This window comes from Rhinopithecus roxellana, chromosome 5 (genome assembly GCF_007565055.1).
Source record: "Rhinopithecus roxellana isolate Shanxi Qingling chromosome 5, ASM756505v1, whole genome shotgun sequence".
Classification (NCBI taxonomy): domain Eukaryota; kingdom Metazoa; phylum Chordata; class Mammalia; order Primates; family Cercopithecidae; genus Rhinopithecus; species Rhinopithecus roxellana.
This window is the reverse complement of record NC_044553.1, coordinates 158,910,706-158,932,586: the sequence shown is the minus strand read 5'-3', so window position 1 is coordinate 158,932,586 and position 21,881 is coordinate 158,910,706. Positions and strand designations below refer to the sequence as shown.

At 52.6% G+C, this 21,881-nt stretch overlaps 1 protein-coding gene across 5 annotated transcripts in view; it reads left to right on the top strand.

The window, feature by feature from the left end:
- WARS1 (tryptophanyl-tRNA synthetase 1) overlaps nt 1-21,138 on the top strand; it is a 48,335-nt gene extending 27,197 nt beyond the window's left edge. For 3 of the 5 annotated variants that reach the window (XM_030929868.1, XM_030929869.1, XM_010353647.2), the window contains exons 8-12: nt 5,553-5,653; nt 7,378-7,490; nt 8,190-8,363; nt 18,253-18,393; nt 20,495-20,656. In XM_030929868.1, the coding sequence (XP_030785728.1) occupies nt 5,553-5,653; nt 7,378-7,490; nt 8,190-8,363; nt 18,253-18,393; nt 20,495-20,656 (691 nt within the window). Of the gene's footprint in view, nt 1-5,552; nt 5,654-7,377; nt 7,491-8,189; nt 8,364-18,252; nt 18,394-20,494 lie in introns of all 5 variants that reach the window. The other 2 variants (XM_010353646.2, XM_010353649.2) reach the window with 2 other exon arrangements.
- The last annotated feature ends 743 nt before the right edge of the window (nt 21,139-21,881 follow it).

Genomic DNA, 21,881 nt, shown 5'->3' with positions numbered 1-21,881 from the left:
GAGACTCCATCTCAAAAAAAAAAAACAAGAAAACAAAACTGGGTAGTGGTTTTATATCCATTGAGAGCAATGTATGCCCTGATAGGAAATCTTCCCCTTCTATCAGCCAGTAAAACTGTTAGCTTTCTAATTTTACCTGTTAGATTTTTTTTTTTTTTTTTTTTTTTTTGAGACGGAGTCTCACTCTGTCACCCATCCTGGAGTGCAGTGGCGCGATCTCAGCTCACTGCCAGCTCCGCCTCTCAGGTTCACACCACTCTCCTGCCTCAGCCTCCCAAGTAGCTGGGACTACAGGTGCCCGCCACCACACCCAGCTAGTTTTTTGCATTTTTAGTAGAGACGGGGTTTCACTGTGTTAGCCAAGATGGTCTTGATCTCCTGACCTTGTGATCCGCCCACCTTGGCCTACCAAAGTGCTGGGATTTCAGGCGTGAACCACCATGCCCGGCACCTAGTAGATCTTTTAAAATTAATTCTCTTTGTTCAACCATGTGAGCATGGAGGCCCTGTGGCATCCTTGAAGGAAGGGAAATAGAGATCCAGATCCTGGCACCTGGGTTTAGTGGCTGCGTGTCATAGCAGCCATGTCCATGAAATGGGATCAAACAAGAACATAGGTGTTGTCATTAGTATAATTTTCTTTTTTTGTTTTTTTTTTTTTGAGACAGAGTCTCACTCACAGGTTTTATCATGCTGGCCAGGCTGGTCTCGAATTCCTGACCTCAAGTGATCCCCCAGTCTCGGCCTCCCAAAGTGCTGGGATTACAGGTGTGAGCCACTGTGCCCAGCCGTATTAGTATAATTTTCATGTCACTTTATTTCCTTGTTCTCACCCCATTCCATACAATGATTCAACTGATTGAACCTCTGCAGAGACAACCGTGAGTTCTGCTCCTCCCTTTCCAATCAGGCAGTGCTGCTGGCATTGCCCAGTAGCTGCTATTCTCTTCCCACACCACCGCTGCCCCCACTAGCCAGTGATCTCCCGAAAACTCAGAGCTAATCTCATCTTCCACCTGCGGGTCTTTCCCAGTTCTCCTCCTTAGATGATAGTGAGAATTCTCACCTTTCGCTTAGCACATGAGCCCTTTCGTGATTGGCCCTGTGTTCCTCTCCAGCGTCACTGCTACCTCCAGCTCAGTGGAACAGCTTGCAGTTCCACATTCCTCTCCTTTGTACGTGCTCTGTGCTGCCCAGAATTCCCACCCACTCTCCTGACCCTGCCACCCCCAGCTTAGCTAATTCTTACACTTTCTTTTTTTTTTTTTTTTTTTTTTGAGTTGGAGTCTCGCTCCGTCGCCCAGACTGCAGTGCAGTGGCACGATCTCTGCTCACTGCAAGCTCCGCCTCCCGGGTTCACGCCATTCTCCTGCCTCAGCCTCCCGAGTGGCTGGGACTACAGGCGCCGCCACCGCACCCAGCTAATTTTTGTATTTTTAGTAGAGATAGGGTTTCACTGTGTTAGCCAGGATGGTCTCGATTTCCTGACCTCGTGATCTGCCCGCCTCGGCCTCCCAAAGTGCTAGGATTACAGGCGTGAGCCACCATGTCCAGCCAATTATTAACACTTTCTTCCAAAGGCATGATCAAGCATCACCTTTTCCTAGGAGCTTTCCCTCCCCACAGCCAAATTTAGATGCCCCTCTCTGGTCCTCCATCACGCTGGGCCTTACCTCTGCCACATCTGGTACAGCTTGGCCCTCTCCCCGCTAGCTGAGTAAGACACACAGTTCCTGAATTTGCCGTCTGTGGCCCATCCCCTACTGGGCCCCACAGACACAGCAGAAGCAAAGCTGAGCCCCTTCCTCGATGGATATAAATGCTGGTGGCAAGGCAGGAGCAATTGCCCGTAATAGTCCACGAAGCTGATTTAGCCAGTAGATGTGTGATGGGGTAGATGAACTTTGAAACAGTCCACGTGAAAAGACCACCACCTGAGCAACCCCACTGTCAGCGCTCTCTCAATGTGGAGTGAGGCCGCTGTTCCCCGTGCTGTCTCTTTGGCAACTGCGGTTGCAGCTCCTGATTAGCCTCCACCTTCACTAAGTAAGAACTTCCTTTTTGTTTGTTTGGTTTTGTGTGTGTGTCTGTGTGGTTTTTTTTTTTTTTTTTTTTTTTTTCCTTTTTTGAGATGGAGTCTTGCTCTGTCGCCCAAACTGGAGTGCAATGACGCGATCTCAGCTTACTGCAATCTCTGCCTCCTGGGTTCAAGCAATTCTTGTGCCTCAGCCTCCTGAGTAGCTGGGATTACAGGCGCCCGCCACCACACCCAGCTAATTTTTGTGTTTTTAGTAGAAACAGAGTTTCACCATTTTGGCCAGGCTGGTCTCGAACTCCTAACCTCAAGTGATCTGCCTGCCTCGACCACCCAAAGTGCTGGGATTACAGGCATGAGCCACTGCACCTGGCCAGGAACTTCCTTTTTCTTTACAAGCATGGAGTAAAGATGAAACCCAGACGGTACGTCAACCAAAAGACTCTATGATATCTTTTCTTGAAAGGCATTTTATGTTGAACCTAAAGTGAGGAGAGACATTTTAAAGGGTAAATCCTCTATTCAAACATTTTACTTTAAGAGTTTCTTGTAAACATTTGAGCATTTTACTTTTCTTTCTTGAATTTAACTCAAAATCTGTATCTTTGGCTTAATAAAGCTCCTTCCTGGTGTTTAGGAGCTGGAAATTCAACAAAGCCAGCCATCGCCCTCTTCTAGTCGGGGGGAGGTGGGAAGGCCTCCATGAGGGAGGAAGCCAGTACAGTTCCCCCTGCACATTGCATGTGGCCCCAGAAAGGCCTTCCCACCCAGGGCCCTGAGGGATGCACAGGCACTGAGCTGGGAGTCTGAAAACTTGTGTTCGAGACGCAGCTCTGCCCCTGCCTGGTCTTGTTCCCTTGGGCAAGTCCTTAAATCTCTGAGCTTCCATTTTCCTGTGAGGAAGGGAGCTGGGTGCTAGTGGGGGACGGCATAGCAGAGGTTGCAAGTGCTCTGCTTGACGGCCGTCCACTGTGTGGCCTGGGCATGGGAGGAGCTCCTCTCTGCCTGCTTTCTCCACTCTGCTCATTTGTTCTACACATATTTATTGGACATCTGCTATATGCCAGACTCATGCTGTGGGTACAGCAGGGAGCAAAACCATTATCTCAGCAGCTGTGTAGAGCCTCTCTTCTAATGGGGAGAATCAGCTAACAGGTGATCAATCAGGTGATAATGAGTTCTATGGTGATAATAGGGACAAAGAGCAGGGTTAGAGAAGACCGTGGTCAGGAGATGATAGTGCCTGCACTGCATATAAAGTGCTTCAAGCCACGCCTGACACCTGGGGAGCGCTCAGTAAATGTTGTAATCTAAAATCTCTTTGGACTTTAAACCCTGTCTGAGAGTGAAAGGCAGGTGTCCTCCCTGGAGTAACTGGTCATTCATCCACATGTGGTATACAGTTATGTGTGTTCACTGAAGCCAGTGAGAAACCTCCATGTGCCGGCACTGGCATGGCTGCTGTTGCGTGGTGGGTCCATCCCAGCTGTGCCGGAGGACAGCTGTCCCTTGAGGGGAGGATCACGCATGCTCACGGTGCAGTGCCCGCATTCACCCTGCAGCCAGCCAGCACAGTGGCAGCAGCTTGCAGCAAGTAATGACCAGTCTTATAAGAAAGGGCAGCGTGCTCTAACTCAGAAATAACAGTCACACACCGTGGAGCTACAGTCCTGCCACAGTTTGGGAGTACGGGAGACTTTCCCTCCTTGTAGGGGTTAGGGTGTCCCAGGTGCCTCAATCCCAGTGGCGCATGGAGTCTTTGCTGCAGCCCATCTCCCCAGGTGACAGACAGCTGCTGTCCTTAATGGCTGTGAGGCCTGCTGCGGTGCCTAGGCGGGACCCTCCCTGCCCGCGGTGTTCCTGGCTTGCTTAGCAGGAAGACAAAGGCTGCATCTTCCCAGGTGGTGTCGTTGGCTATGCTCTTGCTCTCTCTTGTTTCCATTATGCTGAGTGGGTGACACAGATGCTGGGTTCTCCTGGCATGCCCCTTTATGGTACTGCACCTGCCCTCTCCAGTGCCCCACAGGGCCTGAAACTCAGCCAGCTGCTAGGCGAAAGACACAGTCCATCCCTGCACTCCTGACACCCCACCCCACCTGCACAAAGACATTCAGTAGTTCTCCTCCCTATCCCAAAGGTCTAAACTGTTCTACAGGATAAGAGGTGGTGGGAAAAGCATAGACTTTGGGTCCAGGTGAATCCGTGTGGGGATCCCAGCGCCTGTACTCACTGGCCTGTGACTATGACCCTGAACTTCTTTGAGCCTAGTCTTTAACTGTAAGGTGGAGGCAATGCTACTACTTTGAAGGGGATTTTGGCAGTATTGACACGTATGCAGCACCTAACACAGTTCCTGCCACGTGGTGCAAATACTTAAAAGACACCAGCCTTCCCCCTTTTCCCTTGTAGTGTCTGACACATGGTAGGGCCTAAAGGGAAAGCTACTGAATATAGTAATGCAAAGATGCAATATAAGAAGCCACTTGGCCCGGTGCAGTGGCTCACGCCTGTAATCCCAGCACTTTGGGAGGCCAAGGCAGGTGGATCACCTGAGGTCAGGAGTTTGAGACCAGCCTGGACAACATGTTGAAACCCCATCTCTACTAAAAATACAAAAATTAGCCAGGCTTGGTGGCAAGCAGCTGTAATCCCAGCTACTCAGGAGGATGAGGCAGGAGAATCGCTTGAACCCAAGAGGTGGAGGTTGCAGTGAGCCAAGATTGTGCCACTGCAGTCCGGCCTAGGCTACAGAGTGAGACTCCGTCTCAAAACAAAGAAAAAGAAGCCACTCTGGGTTCTGCCAGACCCCTACACCCTGCTGTGTTTGCTTCGTCTTCAGCCTAGTTCCTTCTGGTATCAGAATGGCTGCCACAGATCCAGGCCTGGTACCCACACCCCTCACCATCCAGAAGAGAGAGTTGGGTTGCTTGAATCAGCCACTATGGCCTAGCCCTGTTGCTGGGGATAGGGTCAGTTCTGCCCAAACACCAATGGGGAGCAGTGGCCAGAGGCTAGGAGGACCAGCTGCACTGAGACAGGCCTTCCTCCTTCTCGGGCCATGGATTTCTATCCATATGCTCATCTGACAATAAGCAGATAGTCTCCCGCAACACAGTATGTCTCAACTAAGAAGCTCCCGGGGGCTCCCAGACTTGAGCTCCACAGCCCACTGAACTGCTGACCCTGGCAGAATTGAAATTTTTCATGCTAGCTGCGAGTCTCTGAATCTGCTTGCGTTCCTGCCTTGTTTGGTATGTCTCCTTCACGTTGGTTTCACACTGGTTTCTGCCTTTCCCAGTCAACTCCACAGGTAAACGTGTGTCTGCTTTGCCTGGTGCAGGTATCTTTGCCTACAGATGACTTCTTGGCACCTTCCTGGTACTTATGTGTTGACCACAATGTGGCCCCAAGTCTGGCCCATGCCACTACTCACTGGCATCCAATTTTAACAACTGTAACTTTGCCTTCGGTGAAGGCCGCCCTCCAGTTTGGGATTTCATTCCCATTGTCTTTGCAGGATGAGCTCAGGTTTCTACAAAAATGTGGTGAAGATTCAAAAGCATGTTACCTTCAACCAAGTGAAAGGCATTTTCGGCTTCACTGACAGCGACAGCATCGGTAAGGGGCCCACTGCTGCCTGCGCCTTTCAAAATGGAGCAGAGTTCTGGAGGAGACACATGTCTGGTTTAAATATCTCTGAGATGTTAGCTTTTGCAACTGTCTCTTTAAGTAGGACACCCAGGTATGGGTTGGTCATCATCGTCCTGGAATCTGACTAGCTAGTGTAATGCATTGAGCAGCTTCTCTGGGTTGGGTGAAGCTGCACTTCAGGATGTAAGTCTGTCCCCCTCCTGTCACCCATCTTAAGGTTTAGAAGAAAGAAAAATCTAAGGATGATTTTAGAGTTCCAACAGCTCTGGTGGGACCCCAGTCGGTGTAGGGCGCCCTTGGGTGGAACCAGGGGTGATGGAGAAGGACAGCTGGATCTGCTGCCCATGAGGGAGCCTTTGAGTCTTTGTCTCCCTGGGCCTCAATGTCCCCACATGTAAGATGAGGGGCTTGACTCGAGGTCTTCTGGAGCCTTCCCATCCCTGCCCTGCTCTCCTTCCATGGCTCTACCCCAGCAGACGTGCAAATGGTTTGCCTCCCACGTGCATGCCTTCTTGGCCCTCTCCGTACATTTCCATGTGTCTTTCAGATGCATTGGCCTTGTAGACTTTTAGACTTTTGGTCCTTGAGAGTTATGGCTGGGCCTTCTGATCCCCTCCTCTACTTGATGTTTGCCACATGGCTTCAGTCCTAGCAGGCCTCTGAGGCCTTCAGTCAGCTGCCAGCCGAGACAACTCCCTAGGATGTGCTGCTGGGGCTCTCCATGGGGAGCATTCGCCCTTCTTGGAGCCAGAGCCACAGTGGTGTGTGCTCCACAGCATCAGGGTCACGCTGGGCAAGCCGCGTGCCCAGAGTCCAGAAACATCTGAGCTCACCCAAGGGCCTGGGTACCGCCACTCGGTGGGGGCTGGCGTGGCACCATCTGTCAGGGGCCCTGGAGAGGCCAAAAGTTCTTCTGCAGGCCTAAGCAAATACTAATGACAGTAATAACAGCCACAACATCCACAACACTGAAAACTTTTAAATAGCAAAATACATTCATCATAACTTATGATAATTAAAGGTGGAACAACCTGAATGCCCAGTGGTTAGAGAATGGTTAAATAGTATGTTACATTGACAGGATAGAATATACTTAGTAACAACATGGACAGTCATTACAATGAAAAAGGCAAGGAAGGCCGGGCACAGTGGCTCATGCCTGTAATCCCAGCACTTTGGGAGGCCAAGGCAGGCATTTCACAAGGTCAGGAGATCGAGACCATGCTGGCCAACATGGTGAAACCCCGTCTCTACTAAAAATACAAAAATTAACTGGGTGTGGTACGCACCTGTAGTCCCAGCTACTCGGGAGGCTGAGGCAGGAGAATCGCTTGAACCCAGGAGGCGGAGGTAACGGTGAGCCGAGATCGAGCCACTGCACTCCAACCTGGCAACAAAGCGAGACTCCTGAAAAAAAAAAGAAAAGAAAAGAAAAAGAAAAAGCCAAGGAAAGACCAAATATAGTGTAGTCACAATGAAAATGCATAGAGTAAGATATATAAACAAAATGGATGAAGTGAGACACATTACAACTATACAGTTTATTCTTTTTTCTACTTTTCCATATTTTTTAGATTTTCTTTAATGATTATTTTATAATGGGGAGAAAACCTGTTTTTGTTCATTCCTTTATTAACTAAACAGAACAGGAACTCATCTCACGTGTAAAAATATTTTTTTCTCACTTTCAGGGAAGATCAGTTTTCCTGCCATCCAGGCTGCTCCCTCCTTCAGCAACTCATTCCCACAGATCTTCCAAGACAGGACAGATATCCAGTGCCTTATCCCATGTGCCATTGACCAGGTCAGCAGGCAGAACCAAGGCTCTCTAAGTCTGGGGCATTGACAGCAGGTTCCTCTTACTCTTCAGCAGGGGAGAAGTGTTGAAAGATATGACAGGCAACCGGGCAGGGTAGCTCACGCCTGTAATACCAGCACTTTGGGAGGCCAAGGCAGGCGGATCACTTGAGGCCAGGAGTTCAAGACCAGCCTGGCCAACATGGCAAAACCTCATCTCTACTAAAAATATAAAATTTAGCCAGGTGTGGTGGCGGGCACATGTAATCCCAGCTGCTCATCTCACTGGAACCCCAGAGACAGAGGTTGCAGCGAGAGCGCATCACTGCACTCCAGCCTGGGCGACACAGCAAGACTCTGTCTCAAAAAAAGGAAAGAAAGTTGGGGGGTGGGGGGCAAGGGAAGGGAGAACATTAGGACAAATACCTAATGCACGCGGGGCTTAAAACCTAGATGCCGGGTTGATGGGTGCAGCAAACCACCATGGCACATGTATACCTATGTAACAAACCTGTGTGTTCTGTACATGTATCCCAGAACTGAAACCAAAATAAAAAAAGGAAAGGATATGAAGGGGAGGAGGGAGTGAATTTCTTTAGCTGGAAGCATGAGAGCCTTCTGTGAAGATGCTCAGAGGGACTGCTTACAGCTGAAAGCTGGCATGTTTTCCAACCACCCTCATCAGGGTCCTTACTCTCCCCCACAGGATCCTTACTTTAGAATGACAAGGGACGTCGCCCCCAGGATCGGCTATCCTAAACCAGCCCTGCTGCACTCCACCTTCTTCCCTGCCCTGCAGGGCGCCCAGACCAAAATGAGTGCCAGCGACCCCAACTCCTCCATCTTCCTCACTGACACGGCAAAGCAGATCAAAACCAAGGTGAGCAGTGGCCCGGGCAGAGGGCAATCAGTGGGAGTAGAAACATGCCCCGGGGGGCACATGCACACACACACCACTGCACAGCGCTTTGGGCCTCAGCCACCGAAGCAATGCTGAACTCCAGGAGCGCCAACCATGCTCCCTGCAGAACTCAAGGCCGCCTGTCCCTCCCGCATGAGTCAGGTGGATTGCTTTTGTGTCCTTTCATTTAGGTAAAACTTGGAATGGTTTTTTTTTTTTCCTTTTCTGCTTTTCTTACCAGCACTGTTCTGGAAGCAAAGTCATGGCAACTTCCTTAAAGTTACAATTACTGTGGATGTTATTAAACAGTGGAAAAGATTTGTGTATATTTCTGATCATCAGCTGTGTTCCAGTGGCTGGACCCGGTGCCTTATTTATGTTTTCTCCTGTTTCATTCTCACTGGGAGGTGGTGGTGCTATTCCCTTTAAAGATGAGTTGATGAGGCTTAGAGAAGCCCAGCCACTTGACCAAGTGTCCACCACCAGGAATCAGCAGCACTGCTCTGCTGACCGTGAGCAGCCAAGCAGGGGTTAGGAGCTGGTTTTCTCCCAGAGAATGTTCTCACTGAGAGACACAGAATTGAGAAGAGTCCCTCCACAGGACAGTCCTGCTGGCCCCAGGAGGGATGCACGCCGCAGGCATTCCGCAAACATTTGACAAATCACTAGAGAAACTAAAAGGAGAAGTTAGTTTGAGCTTCCTTATTTTGCATGGCCCCAGTTCTGTTGCCTGGTTCCTCACCTGCCAGTGTCTATTTAATTGCCTCACTGTTACACATAGCAGTTGACATTTTCTTTGGAATTAAGTATGTGTTTGCAGGCTTGAAGATTGCAGTGGAAATGCTGGGAACTGTATTTGAGGCGTGTCACATGCCCTCTGAGTCACTGCCCCTGACCCTCTGGAAAGTCCCAGGCAGGTTCTGGTTGACAATGGGGAAGTCTTTCATGTCAAAACTTCCTAAGACGTGGCCTCCACCAGCTCTCCCCACTCAGCTGGAAGCTGGTATAATTGGAGACTTTTCTTTCCCTTTCACTTCTAGCCAAAACTTCCAGAGCACAGGGTGCAGAATGGGCAGGGAAGTGCCACTGGAAAAGTCTGCTGTTCGATTTTGTTTCTGAGAAGTTGTTCATGGCCAGGTGCAGTGACTCACACCTATAATTCCAGCACTTTGGGAGGTCGAGGCAAGGGGGATTACCTGAGGTCAGGAGTTTGAGACCAGCCTGGCCAACATGGTAAAACCGCTGTCTCTACTAAAAATACAAAAATTTGGCAGGCACCTGTAATCCCAGCTACTCAGGAGGCTGAGCCAGGAGAATTGCTTGACCTTGGGAGACGCAGGTTGCAGTGAGGTGAGATCACACCACTGTACTCCATCCAGCCTGGGCAACAGAGCGAGACTCCGGCTCAAAAAACAAAAAGAAGAGAAAAACTTGTTTATGGATCTGGGACATTTATCATTCACTTAGGGACCAGCAGAGCCCTCGAGGTGAGCAGTTAGCGTGAGGTCAGGAAACACAGAGGCCTACAGACGGTCACTGGGCCTGCAGGCTTCTTGTGGGGCAAAAACAGGGTCCGGCCAGGCCCTCACTCTAAATCCCCATGCCTGACTTCGGCTCCAAAATCAGAATCTCCACACTAGAGAAGAGGGCACGTCTGCTCCAGCCTCCTCCTAAAAATAACAGGTTCAGGCAGGGTAGTGGCACGTGCCTGTAGTCCCAGCTACTCAGGAGGATGGCTTGAGCCCAGGGATTCAAGGCTGCAGTGAGCTACTGTTGTGCCTGTGAATAGCCACTGCACCCCAGCTGGGGTGGCACAGCGAGGCCCCATCTCTAAAACTAAAAAAAATAAAATAGTAGCACAGTGCTGACGATTCAAGTGGCTTTGCTGAGTGAGTACCTGCCACCTGCACAGAATCAGCCTGTGTGATCTAACTGCATCACAGCCTGTGTGATCTAACTACCACCCTAGCTGGCCGTGTCCACTCAGCATCATTTCCTGTCGCACAGAAGTCGCACTGGTCACCCGCTTCCATCATCTTAGTTGCTGGCAGCATTGCTCCGTACCCACTCCCAAGTCGTCCCTCCATCTGTTTTCCTGTAAGTCAGGCCTGGTAGGCTGCTTCCTGCATTACTGAGGACCGGTCACATCAAGGAGGCAGAACTGAGCCACTGAGTTCTCGAGCTCCACCTGGAAGCCTGGTGTCCCAGGAGCCAGCCTGGTCCTGCCAGTCCCTGTCACATATGGCAGGTTCCTGACACTCTGGGCCTGATTTCCTTCACCTGTAAGATGGTGAAAGCACTACAGAGGTTATTGGGTTGTTGGGGATAAAATACATGTCACAACCCTAACAGCCAACATGGATGGCACATCTGCTGTGTGCCTACCATGGAACAAGGGGCTTCGCCTGGAGAGGGGGAGTGTGCAGGTGGTGGTGACACCAGCGCATCTTGAAAAACGTGCAGCAGTCACCAGTTTCCTTGTTCTCCTCTCAGATAAAGGGCTGGGAACTGGCCTTTCAATACCCTCTTCAAACTGCCCCTGGAGCCCAGGACCTGTGTTCTCAGACTTTCTTCCTGACACTGGAGCTTCTTCTCCAAGGCCCAGCAGGGAGGGCTGTGGCCACCACACAGCAGTGACTCCATCAGGCACTTAAATGCTAGGAGACACCACTACTAGGTGGTTTTTTCTTCCTCCTGTTTATTAGTATGTTCCATAGTTTTTGGTTCTGTAACTTTTTTTTTCTTTTTTCTTTTCTTTTTTTTTTTTTTTTTTTTTTTTTTTTAGGAAAGGGACGGTAAACGTCCCATTCGTTATTTTTTTTCTTTCAGCCCCCCAGGCCTGCCCACCAGCCAGCCGCACAGCGCCAGCCCCTCGCATGGGCCTTGCCTGAGCCTCTCGCGTGACTACTGCTTTCCCTGCCCAGCCTCTCAGCAGTGCCGTGCCACAATGGAGACTGGCACCTTTGCCCCAACACTCGTCTGCTCCTTTTGCACGATCCCAACTTACCTAGTTAGGAATCTGCTCTGGAATGTGTGTGTGTGTGTGTGTGTGTGTGTGTGTGTGTGTGTGTGTGTGTGTGATGGAGTTTTGCTCTTGTTGCCCAGGCTGGAGTGCAATGGCACAATCTCGGCTAACCACAACTTCCACCTCCCGTGTTCAAGCGATTCTCCTACCTCAGCCTCCCAAATAACTGGGATTACAGGCATGCGCCACTACGCCCAGCTAATTTTGTATTTTTAGTAGAGACGGGGTTTCTTCATGTTGGTTAGGCTGGTCTCAAACTCCCTACCTCAGGTGATCCGCTTGCCTCGGCCTCCCAAAGTGCTGGGATTACAGGTGTGAGCCACTCCACCCGGCTACTCTGGAATTCTTTTGAGGAGACTTACTAAACATAACAACTTAGAATTTATTGACTCTGCCTACCCTTTTTCCCATAAAAAAATGTTAAGGCTGGGCACAGTGGCTCACTCCTGCAATCCCAGCACTTTGGGAGGCCAAGCAGGTGAATCACCTGGGGTCAGGAGTTTGAGACCAGCCTGGCCAACATGGTGAAACCCTGTCTCTACTAAAAATACAAAATTAGCCGGGCATGGTGGCAAAAAAAAAGTTAAGGGGCCGAGCACAGTGACTCGTGGCACAGTAATCCCAGCACTTCGGGATGCCAAGGCAAGCAGATCACTTGAGCCCAGGAGTTCAAGACCAGACTGGCCTACACAACAAAACCCGGCCTCTACAAAAAATACCAAAAAATTAGCCAGGCTGGTGGCACACACCTGTACTCCTAGCTACTCAAGAGGCTGAGGCAGGAAGGAAACCTGAGACCAGGAGGTCAAGGCTGCAGTGAGCCATGATCGCACTACTGCACTCCAGCCTGGGCAACAGTCTAGAGATCCTATCTAAAACAAAAAAATTAGGGTGACATTTGTGCATTGGAGGTTTCTCAGATGCTCACTGGAAGAATGTTGAAGGAGTTTTGCCTATTTTTTCTGGCTTTTAGTAGCTCTAATTACTCCGTGATTATCTTCAACAATTCCTAAAACGCATTGCATTTCTGAGTTTTTCAGCTCTGACAGCGTTGCCTATTTGTAAGTGGAGACCTGCCTGCAGGCCCCTCTACCCGCGCAGTTCCCGTGGGTTTGCCTTCCCTTACTGCCTTACCCTGCCTGTGCCTTCTTGTTCTGCTTTCTGTGGGAGGCTGGCCGCTGCTTCCCTGTCCCTGTTAACACTGCAGTACCTATCCCTAAGAGAGGCTGCCCTTCCTGCCATCTCCCTTACTCTGAGGATGACTTACTCATCCTTTTTTATTTATTTATTTTTTTAGTTTTTATTATTTTAGAAACAAGGTCTTGCTCTGTCGCCCAGGCTAGAGTGCAGTGGTGCAATCACAGTCCACTATAACCTCAAACTCCTGAGTTTGAGCGATCCTTCTACCTCAGCCTCCCGAGTAGCTAGGGCTGCAAGCGCACGTCAGCACACCAGCTATTCCTTTTTTTTTTTTTTTTTTTTTCAGAGAGGGGGGCTCACTAAGTTACCCAGACTAGTATTGACCTCCTGGCCTCAACTGATCCTCCCCCCTCAACCTCCCAAAATGCTGAGATTACTGTACACAAGCCTCTGTGTCCAGCCTTACCCATCCTTTCTCTGAAGTTTGTCACCTGAGGCACTTGTCTCCCCCAGGTTTCAGTTCAATCAGTGCCTTTGCTTTCCCAACTCTATTCTCCTGTGTCTGTGAGGATGAGGGAGTTCAAAGCTCATCTGCCCCCACCTCTCCTGCAGTGGGCCCCATGGCAGCTCACACCCAAGCCTCACAGGAAGAACAGCAGTGGGCCCCATGGCAGCCCACACCCAAGCCTCACAGGAAGGAACAGCAGTGGGCCCCATGGCAGCCCACACCCAAGCCTCACAGGAAGAACAGCAGTGGGCCCCATGGCAGCTCACACCCAAGCCTCACAGGAAGAACAGCAGTGAGCCCCATGGCAGCCCACACCCAAGCCTCACAGGAAGAACAGCAGTGGGGCCCCATGGCAGCCCACACCCAAGCCTCACAGGAAGAACAGCAGTGGGCCCCATGGCAGCTCACACCCAAGCCTCACAGGAAGAACAGCAGTGAGCCCCATGGCAGCCCACACCCAAGCCTCACAGGAAGAACAGCAGTGAGCCCCATGGCAGCCCACACCCAAGCCTCACAGGAAGAACAGCAGTGAGCCCCATGGCAGCTCACACCCAAGCCTCACAGGAAGAACAGCAGTGGGCCCCATGGCAGCTCACACCCAAGCCTCACAGGAAGAACAGCAGTGGGGCCCCATGGCAGCTCACACCCAAGCCTCACAGGAAGAACAGCAGTGGGCCCCATGGCAGCTCACACCCAAGCCTCACAGGAAGAACAGCAGTGGGCCCCATGGCAGCTCACACCCAAGCCTCACAGGAAGAACAGCAGTGGGCCCCATGGCAGCTCACACCCAAGCCTCACAGGAAGAACAGCAGTGGGCCCCATGGCAGCTCACACCCAAGCCTCACAGGAAGAACAGCAGTGGGCCCCATGGCAGCTCACACCCAAGCCTCACAGGAAGAACAGCAGTGGGCCCCATGGCAGCTCACACCCAAGCCTCACAGGAAGAACAGCAGTGGGCCCCATGGCAGCTCACACCCAAGCCTCACAGGAAGAACAGCAGTGGGCCCCATGGCAGCCCACACCCAAGCCTCACAGGAAGAACAGCAGTGGGCCCCATGGCAGCTCACACCCAAGCCTCACAGGAAGAACAGCAGTGGGCCCCATGGCAGCTCACACCCAAGCCTCACAGGAAGAACAGCAGTGGGCCCCATGGCAGCTCACACCCAAGCCTCACAGGAAGAACAGCAGTGGGCCCCATGGCAGCTCACACCCAAGCCTCACAGGAAGAACAGCAGTGGGCCCCATGGCAGCTCACACCCAAGCCTCACAGGAAGAACAGCAGTGAGGCCCCATGGCAGCTCACACCCAAGCCTCACAGGAAGAACAGCAGTGAGCCCCATGGCAGCTCACACCCAAGCCTCACAGGAAGAACAGCAGTGGGCCCCATGGCAGCTCACACCCAAGCCTCACAGGAAGAACAGCAGTGGGCCCCATGGCAGCTCACACCCAAGCCTCACAGGAAGAACAGCAGTGGGCCCCATGGCAGCTCACACCCAAGCCTCACAGGAAGAACAGCAGTGGGCCCCATGGCAGCTCACACCCAAGCCTCACAGGAAGAACAGCAGTGGGCCCCATGGCAGCTCACACCCAAGCCTCACAGGAAGAACAGCAGTGGGCCCCATGGCAGCTCACACCCAAGCCTCACAGGAAGAACAGCAGTGGGCCCCATGGCAGCTCACACCCAAGCCTCACAGGAAGAACAGCAGTGGGCCCCATGGCAGCTCACACCCAAGCCTCACAGGAAGAACAGCAGTGGGCCCCATGGCAGCCTCACACCCCAAGCCTCACAGGAAGAACAGCAGTGAGCCCCATGGCAGCTCACACCCAAGCCTCACAGGAAGAACAGCAGTGGGCCCCATGGCAGCTCACACCCAAGCCTCACAGGAAGAACAGCAGTGGGCCCCATGGCAGCCCACACCCAAGCCTCACAGGAAGAACAGCAGTGGGCCCCATGGCAGCCCACACCCAAGCCTCACAGGAAGGACAGCAGTGGGCCCCATGGCAGCTCACACCCAAGCCTCACAGGAAGAACAGCAGTGGGCCCCATGGCAGCTCACACCCAAGCCTCACAGGAAGAACAGCAGTGGGCCCCATGGCAGCTCACACCCAAGCCTCACAGGAAGAACAGCAGTGGGCCCCATGGCAGCCCACACCCAAGCCTCACAGGAAGAACAGCAGTGAGCCCCATGGCAGCTCACACCCAAGCCTCACAGGAAGGACAGCAGTGGGCCCCATGGCAGCTCACACCCAAGCCTCACAGGAAGGACAGCAGTGGGTCCCATGGCAGCTCACACCCAAGCCTCACAGGAAGAACAGCAGTGGGCCCCATGGCAGCTCACACCCAAGCCTCACAGGAAGAACAGCAGTGGGCCCCATGGCAGCTCACACCCAAGCCTCACAGGAAGAACAGCAGTGGGCCCCATGGCAGCTCACACCCAAGCCTCACAGGAAGAACAGCAGTGGGCCCCATGGCAGCTCACACCCAAGCCTCACAGGAAGAACAGCAGTGGGCCCCATGGCAGCTCACACCCAAGCCTCACAGGAAGAACAGCAGTGGGCCCCATGGCAGCCCACACCCAAGCCTCACAGGAAGGACAGCAGTGGGCCCCATGGCAGCCCACACCCAAGCCTCACAGGAAGAACAGCAGTGGGCCCCATGGCAGCCCACACCCAAGCCTCACAGGAAGGACAGCAGTGGGCCCCATGGCAGCTCACACCCAAGCCTCACAGGAAGGACAGCAGTGGGTCCCATGGCAGCTCACACCCAAGCCTCACAGGAAGAACAGCAGTGGGCCCCATGGCAGCTCACACCCAAGCCTCACAGGAAGAACAGCAGTGGGCCCATGGCAGCTCACACCCAAGCCTCACAGGAAGAACAGCAGTGGGCCCCATGGCAGCTCACACCCAAGCCTCACAGGAAGAACAGCAGTGGGCCCCATGGCAGCTCACACCCAAGCCTCACAGGAAGAACAGCAGTGGGCCCCATGGCAGCTCACACCCAAGCCTCACAGGAAGAACAGCAGTGGGCCCCATGGCAGCTCACACCCAAGCCTCACAGGAAGAACAGCAGTGGGCCCCATGGCAGCCTCACACCCAAGCCTCACAGGAAGAACAGCAGTGAGCCCCATGGCAGCTCACACCCAAGCCTCACAGGAAGGACAGCAGTGGGCCCCATGGCAGCTCACACCCAAGCCTCACAGGAAGGACAGCAGTGGGTCCCATGGCAGCTCACACCCAAGCCTCACAGGAAGAACAGCAGTGGGCCCCATGGCAGCTCACACCCAAGCCTCACAGGAAGAACAGCAGTGGGCCCCATGGCAGCTCACACCCAAGCCTCACAGGAAGAACAGCAGTGGGCCCCATGGCAGCTCACACCCAAGCCTCACAGGAAGAACAGCAGTGGGCCCCATGGCAGCTCACACCCAAGCCTCACAGGAAGAACAGCAGTGGGCCCCATGGCAGCCCACACCCAAGCCTCACAGGAAGGACAGCAGTGGGCCCCATGGCAGCCCACACCCAAGCCTCACAGGAAGAACAGCAGTGGGCCCCATGGCAGCCCACACCCAAGCCTCACAGGAAGGACAGCAGTGGGCCCCATGGCAGCTCACACCCAAGCCTCACAGGAAGGACAGCAGTGGGTCCCATGGCAGCTCACACCCAAGCCTCACAGGAAGAACAGCAGTGGGCCCCATGGCAGCTCACACCCAAGCCTCACAGGAAGAACAGCAGTGGGTCCCATGGCAGCTCACACCCAAGCCTCACAGGAAGAACAGCAGTGGGCCCCATGGCAGCTCACACCCAAGCCTCACAGGAAGAACAGCAGTGGGCCCCATGGCAGCTCACACCCAAGCCTCACAGGAAGGACAGCAGTGGGCCCCATGGCAGCCCACACCCAAGCCTCACAGGAAGAACAGCAGTGGGCCCCATGGCAGCTCACACCCAAGCCTCACAGGAAGGACAGCAGTGGGCCCCATGGCAGCTCACACCCAAGCCTCACAGGAAGAACAGCAGTGGGCCCCATGGCAGCTCACACCCAAGCCTCACAGGAAGAACAGCAGTGGGCCCCATGGCAGCTCACACCCAAGCCTCACAGGAAGAACAGCAGTGGGCCCCATGGCAGCTCACACCCAAGCCTCACAGGAAGAACAGCAGTGGGTCCCATGGCAGCTCACACCCAAGCCTCACAGGAAGAACAGCAGTGGGCCCCATGGCAGCTCACACCCAAGCCTCACAGGAAGAACAGCAGTGGGCCCCATGGCAGCTCACACCCAAGCCTCACAGGAAGAACAGCAGTGGGTCCCATGGCAGCTCACACCCAAGCCTCACAGGAAGAACAGCAGTGGGCCCCATGGCAGCTCACACCCAAGCCTCACAGGAAGAACAGCAGTGGGCCCCATGGCAGCTCACACCCAAGCCTCACAGGAAGAACAGCAGTGGGCCCCATGGCAGCTCACACCCAAGCCTCACAGGAAGAACAGCAGTGGGCCCCATGGCAGCTCACACCCAAGCCTCACAGGAAGAACAGCAGTGGGCCCCATGGCAGCTCACACCCAAGCCTCACAGGAAGAACAGCAGTGGGTCCCATGGCAGCTCACACCCAAGCCTCACAGGAAGAACAGCAGTGGGCCCCATGGCAGCTCACACCCAAGCCTCACAGGAAGAACAGCAGTGGGCCCCATGGCAGCTCACACCCAAGCCTCACAGGAAGAACAGCAGTGGGCCCCATGGCAGCTCACACCCAAGCCTCACAGGAAGAACAGCAGTGGGCCCCATGGCAGCTCACACCCAAGCCTCACAGGAAGGACAGCAGTGGGTCCCATGGCAGCTCACACCCAAGCCTCACAGGAAGGACAGCAGTGGGCCCCATGGCAGCTCACACCCAAGCCTCACAGGAAGAACAGCAGTGGGTCCCATGGCAGCTCACACCCAAGCCTCACAGGAAGAACAGCAGTGGGCCCCATGGCAGCTCACACCCAAGCCTCACAGGAAGAACAGCAGTGGGCCCCATGGCAGCTCACACCCAAGCCTCACAGGAAGAACAGCAGTGGGTCCCACCAGCTGTGTGCCTTGGCCTTTTTGTGGTCCAGAATCTGGCAGCACTCACACCTTTGACTTCCGCACTTGGGCTTCTAGCCAGCGTCCAGGCACAGGATGGGCAGGACTGACGAGCGTATTTGTGTCCTCTTCTGGTGCAGGTCAATAAGCATGCATTTTCTGGAGGGAGAGACACCATCGAGGAGCACAGGCAGTTTGGGGGCAACTGTGATGTGGACGTGTCTTTCATGTACCTGACCTTCTTCCTCGAGGACGACGACAAGCTCGAGCAGATCAGGAAGGTAAGCAGGGAGCCCCAAGGGCCCACAGCTGCCTCCAGCCAGCCACTCCTGCCCATGGGGCCTGGAAGGCTCCAGCAGCCAGGCATGAAGGGTTGGTGGGAAGTGCTCAACTGAAACAAGGTGAAAACTGAGTAGAGTCGCCCTCATGGTTTTTAGACCTGGGCTCAGAAGCCTCATGAACAAATCACGAAAGAGCAGATACAAATTACTGTTCATTTGGGAGTCACACAAAACAGTCTTGCTTTATTAGTCATCAGAGAAATATCAGTTAACGTGATCAAAGCTAAGACAGTTGAGTACAGAATCAGTAGGGGCTTTTGTGTTGCCATTGACTGTTTTCAGTGATTGGGAAGCAGACGCTTCAAGGCACACTCATGTGAACAGAGTGTCTATCGGCACAGCCTCGTAAGCGGAGTGTCTGTCGGCACAGCTTCGTAAGCGGAGTGTCTGTCGGCACAGCTTCGTAAGCGGAGTGTCTGTCGGCACAGCCTCGTAAGCAGTTTGGTAACGGGTGCAAAGAGCCCAAAAATGTTCAGAGCTTCTCCTCAGGTTTTCTCATTCTTAGATTTTTTTCCAAGGAAATAATCCTGAATAAGAGAAAGCTTTCCACACAAAGATGTTAAAAATGATAATAGCAAAAAGTTCAACACAGGCTTGATACAACAGAGGAAATGTTAAATAAATTAGAATTGTTACAGGGTGGATTATTATGCAGGCATGAACTCTTTTAAGAGTGTTCATATGCAAAGCAAGGTGGCACACATCTGTAGTCCCTGCTACTTGGGAAGCTGAGACAGGAGGCGCCCTTGAGACCAGGAGTTCAAATCCAGCCTGGGGAACATAGCAAGACCCTCTTTTTTTTTTTTTTTTTTGAGACGGAGTCTCGCTCTGTCGCCCAGGCTGGAGTGCAGTGGTGCAATCTCAGCTCACTGCAAGCTCTGCCTCCCAGGTTCATGCCATTCTCCAGCCTCAGCCTCCCGAGTAGCTGGGACTACAGGCTCCCGACACCTCGCCCGGCTAAATTGTATTCTTTAGTAGAGACGGGGTTTCACCATGTTAGCCAGGATGGTCTCGATCTCCTGACCTTGTGATCTGCCTGCCTCGGCCTCCCAGAGTGCTGGGATTACAGGCGTGAGCCACTGCGTCCAGCCAAGACCCTCATTTCTTTTAAAAAAAAAAAAAAAGTTTTAGTGACACAGGAAAATATGCCTATGATAGTGAAAAAAGGATACCAAATGAAAACTCAGGGAGGAGTTAACTATGTTTAAATGAAATGCACATGAAAAGAAATGTAAAAAAATTCACCAAATATTAGTGGCAGGCCCCACCTCTGGGCACTGTTTAGGTGGGCAATTTGTAGGTGATTTTTCTTTACTTTGCTGCGGCTTTGTGGTTTGGGTACTTTATTAAATTTCCTTAATGAGCCTGCATTACAATCAGAAAAAGAGAAAAAAATCAGCAAAATTTGGCCAGGTGCAGTGGCTCACGCCTGTAATCCTCACACTTTGGGAGGCTGAGGCGGGTAGATCACAAGGTCAGGAGATTGAGACCAGCCTGGCCAATATGGTGAAACCCCCATCTCTACTAAAAATACAAAAATTAGCCAGGCATGGTGGTGGGCACCTGTAATCCCAGCAACTCAGGAGGCTGAGGCAGGAGAATCACTTGAACCCGGGAGGCGGAGGTTCCAGTGAGCCAAGATCACGCCACTACACTCTGACCTGGCAACAGAGCGAGACTGCGTCTCAAAAAAAAAATTAGCAAGATTTTACAGAAGCCGTAAGGCTGCCAGGAATTGTTGTTTAGTGCCTGGGGGAACGGCCCCTAGCGTCGGTAGGGTTGGGGACTGCCCTCACCATTGGCCCTTTCACTGTGAGAGACCAAGTCATGGCTACCGTCAGAGCCAGGTTTCTAGCCGTTTTAGGAAAAGTGTAGCTGAAGGTATAGGTTATTGTTGTGGTAACAACACATCTTACTTCTGAGTGCCACCCACATGCCAGCCTCTTCTTGGGTGGTGTGGGCTGAGCTGGTGCCCAAGGCAGGAAGGAGCCGCTCAGGACATGTGGAGCCATCTCTCACATGGCTGTCTCCCTCTGGGCAGGATTACACCAGCGGAGCCATGCTCACCGGTGAGCTCAAGAAGGTACTCATAGAGGTTCTCCAGCCCTTGATCGCAGAGCACCAGGCCCGGCGCAAGGAGGTCACGGACGAGATAGCAAAAGAGTTCATGACTCCCCGGGAGCTGTCCTTCGACTTTCAGTAGCACTCGTTTTACATATGCTTATAAAAGAAGTGATGTATCAATAATCCCAGCCCAGTCAAAGCACCACCACCCGTAGGCTTCTGTCTCATGATTATTATTGGGCCTGGTCTCTGTAAGCCTGTGTATGTTATCAATACTGTTTCTTCCTGTGAGTTCCATTATTTCTGTCTCTTCTGGGCAAAGCATTGTGGGTGATTGGTGCTGGCTAACATTGCATGGTCAGATAGAGAAGTCCAGCTGTGAGTCTCTCCCCAGAGCAGCCCCAAAGAGTGGCGCCTTTGTCTGGAAGTCCATGGGCCACCCTGTTCTGGTCCGTGGAGGACTCCGAGGGTTCCAAGTATACTCTTATGACCCACTCTGTTTAAAAATATATATTCTAGCCGGGCGCGGTGGCTCAAGCCTGTAATCCCAGCACTTTGGGAGGCTGAGACGGGAGGATCACAAGGTCAGGAGATCGAGACCATCCTGGCTAACCCGGTGAAACCCCGTCTCTACTAAAAAATACAAAAAAACTAGCCGGGCGAGGTGGCGGGTGCCTGTAGTCCCAGCTACTGGGGAGGCTGAGGCAGGAGAATGGCATTAACCCGGGAGACGGAGCTTGCAGTGAGCCAAGATCTGGCCACTGCACTCCAGCCTGGGCAACAGAGCGAGACTCCGTCTCAAAAAAAAATATATATATATATATTCTATGTACGCATATATGGAATTGAAATGTCATTATTGTAACCTAGAAAGTGCTTTGAAACATCGATGTGGGGAGGTTTATTGAGCACAAGATGTATTTCAGCCCACACCCCCTCCCAAAAGAAATTGGTAAGTAAAAGCTTTGCTATACATTTGACTAAGAAATCACCCAGCTTTAAAGCTGCTTTTAACAATGAAGATTGAAGATTGAATAGAGTTGGGCAATTTTGATTAATTGAGACTTGGGGGTGAAACTGTCCAGTTTACTGAACTCCAGACCATGCATGTATTCCACTCCAGAAATCAGCTCGCTTCCCTTGGCATACCAGTTTTCTCCCGCCAAATGACCCTAGACCCTCTGTCCTGCAGAATCAGGGTGGCTTTTCCCCTGACTGTGTCCGATGCCAAGGAGTCCTGGCCTTTGCAGATGCTTCGTTTTGACCCTTGGCTGCAGTGGAAGTCAGCACAGAGCAGTGCCCTGGCTGTGTCCAGGGACACAGCTAGGGAGAAAGTCGAGGCAGCAGCCCTCGAGGCCCTCATG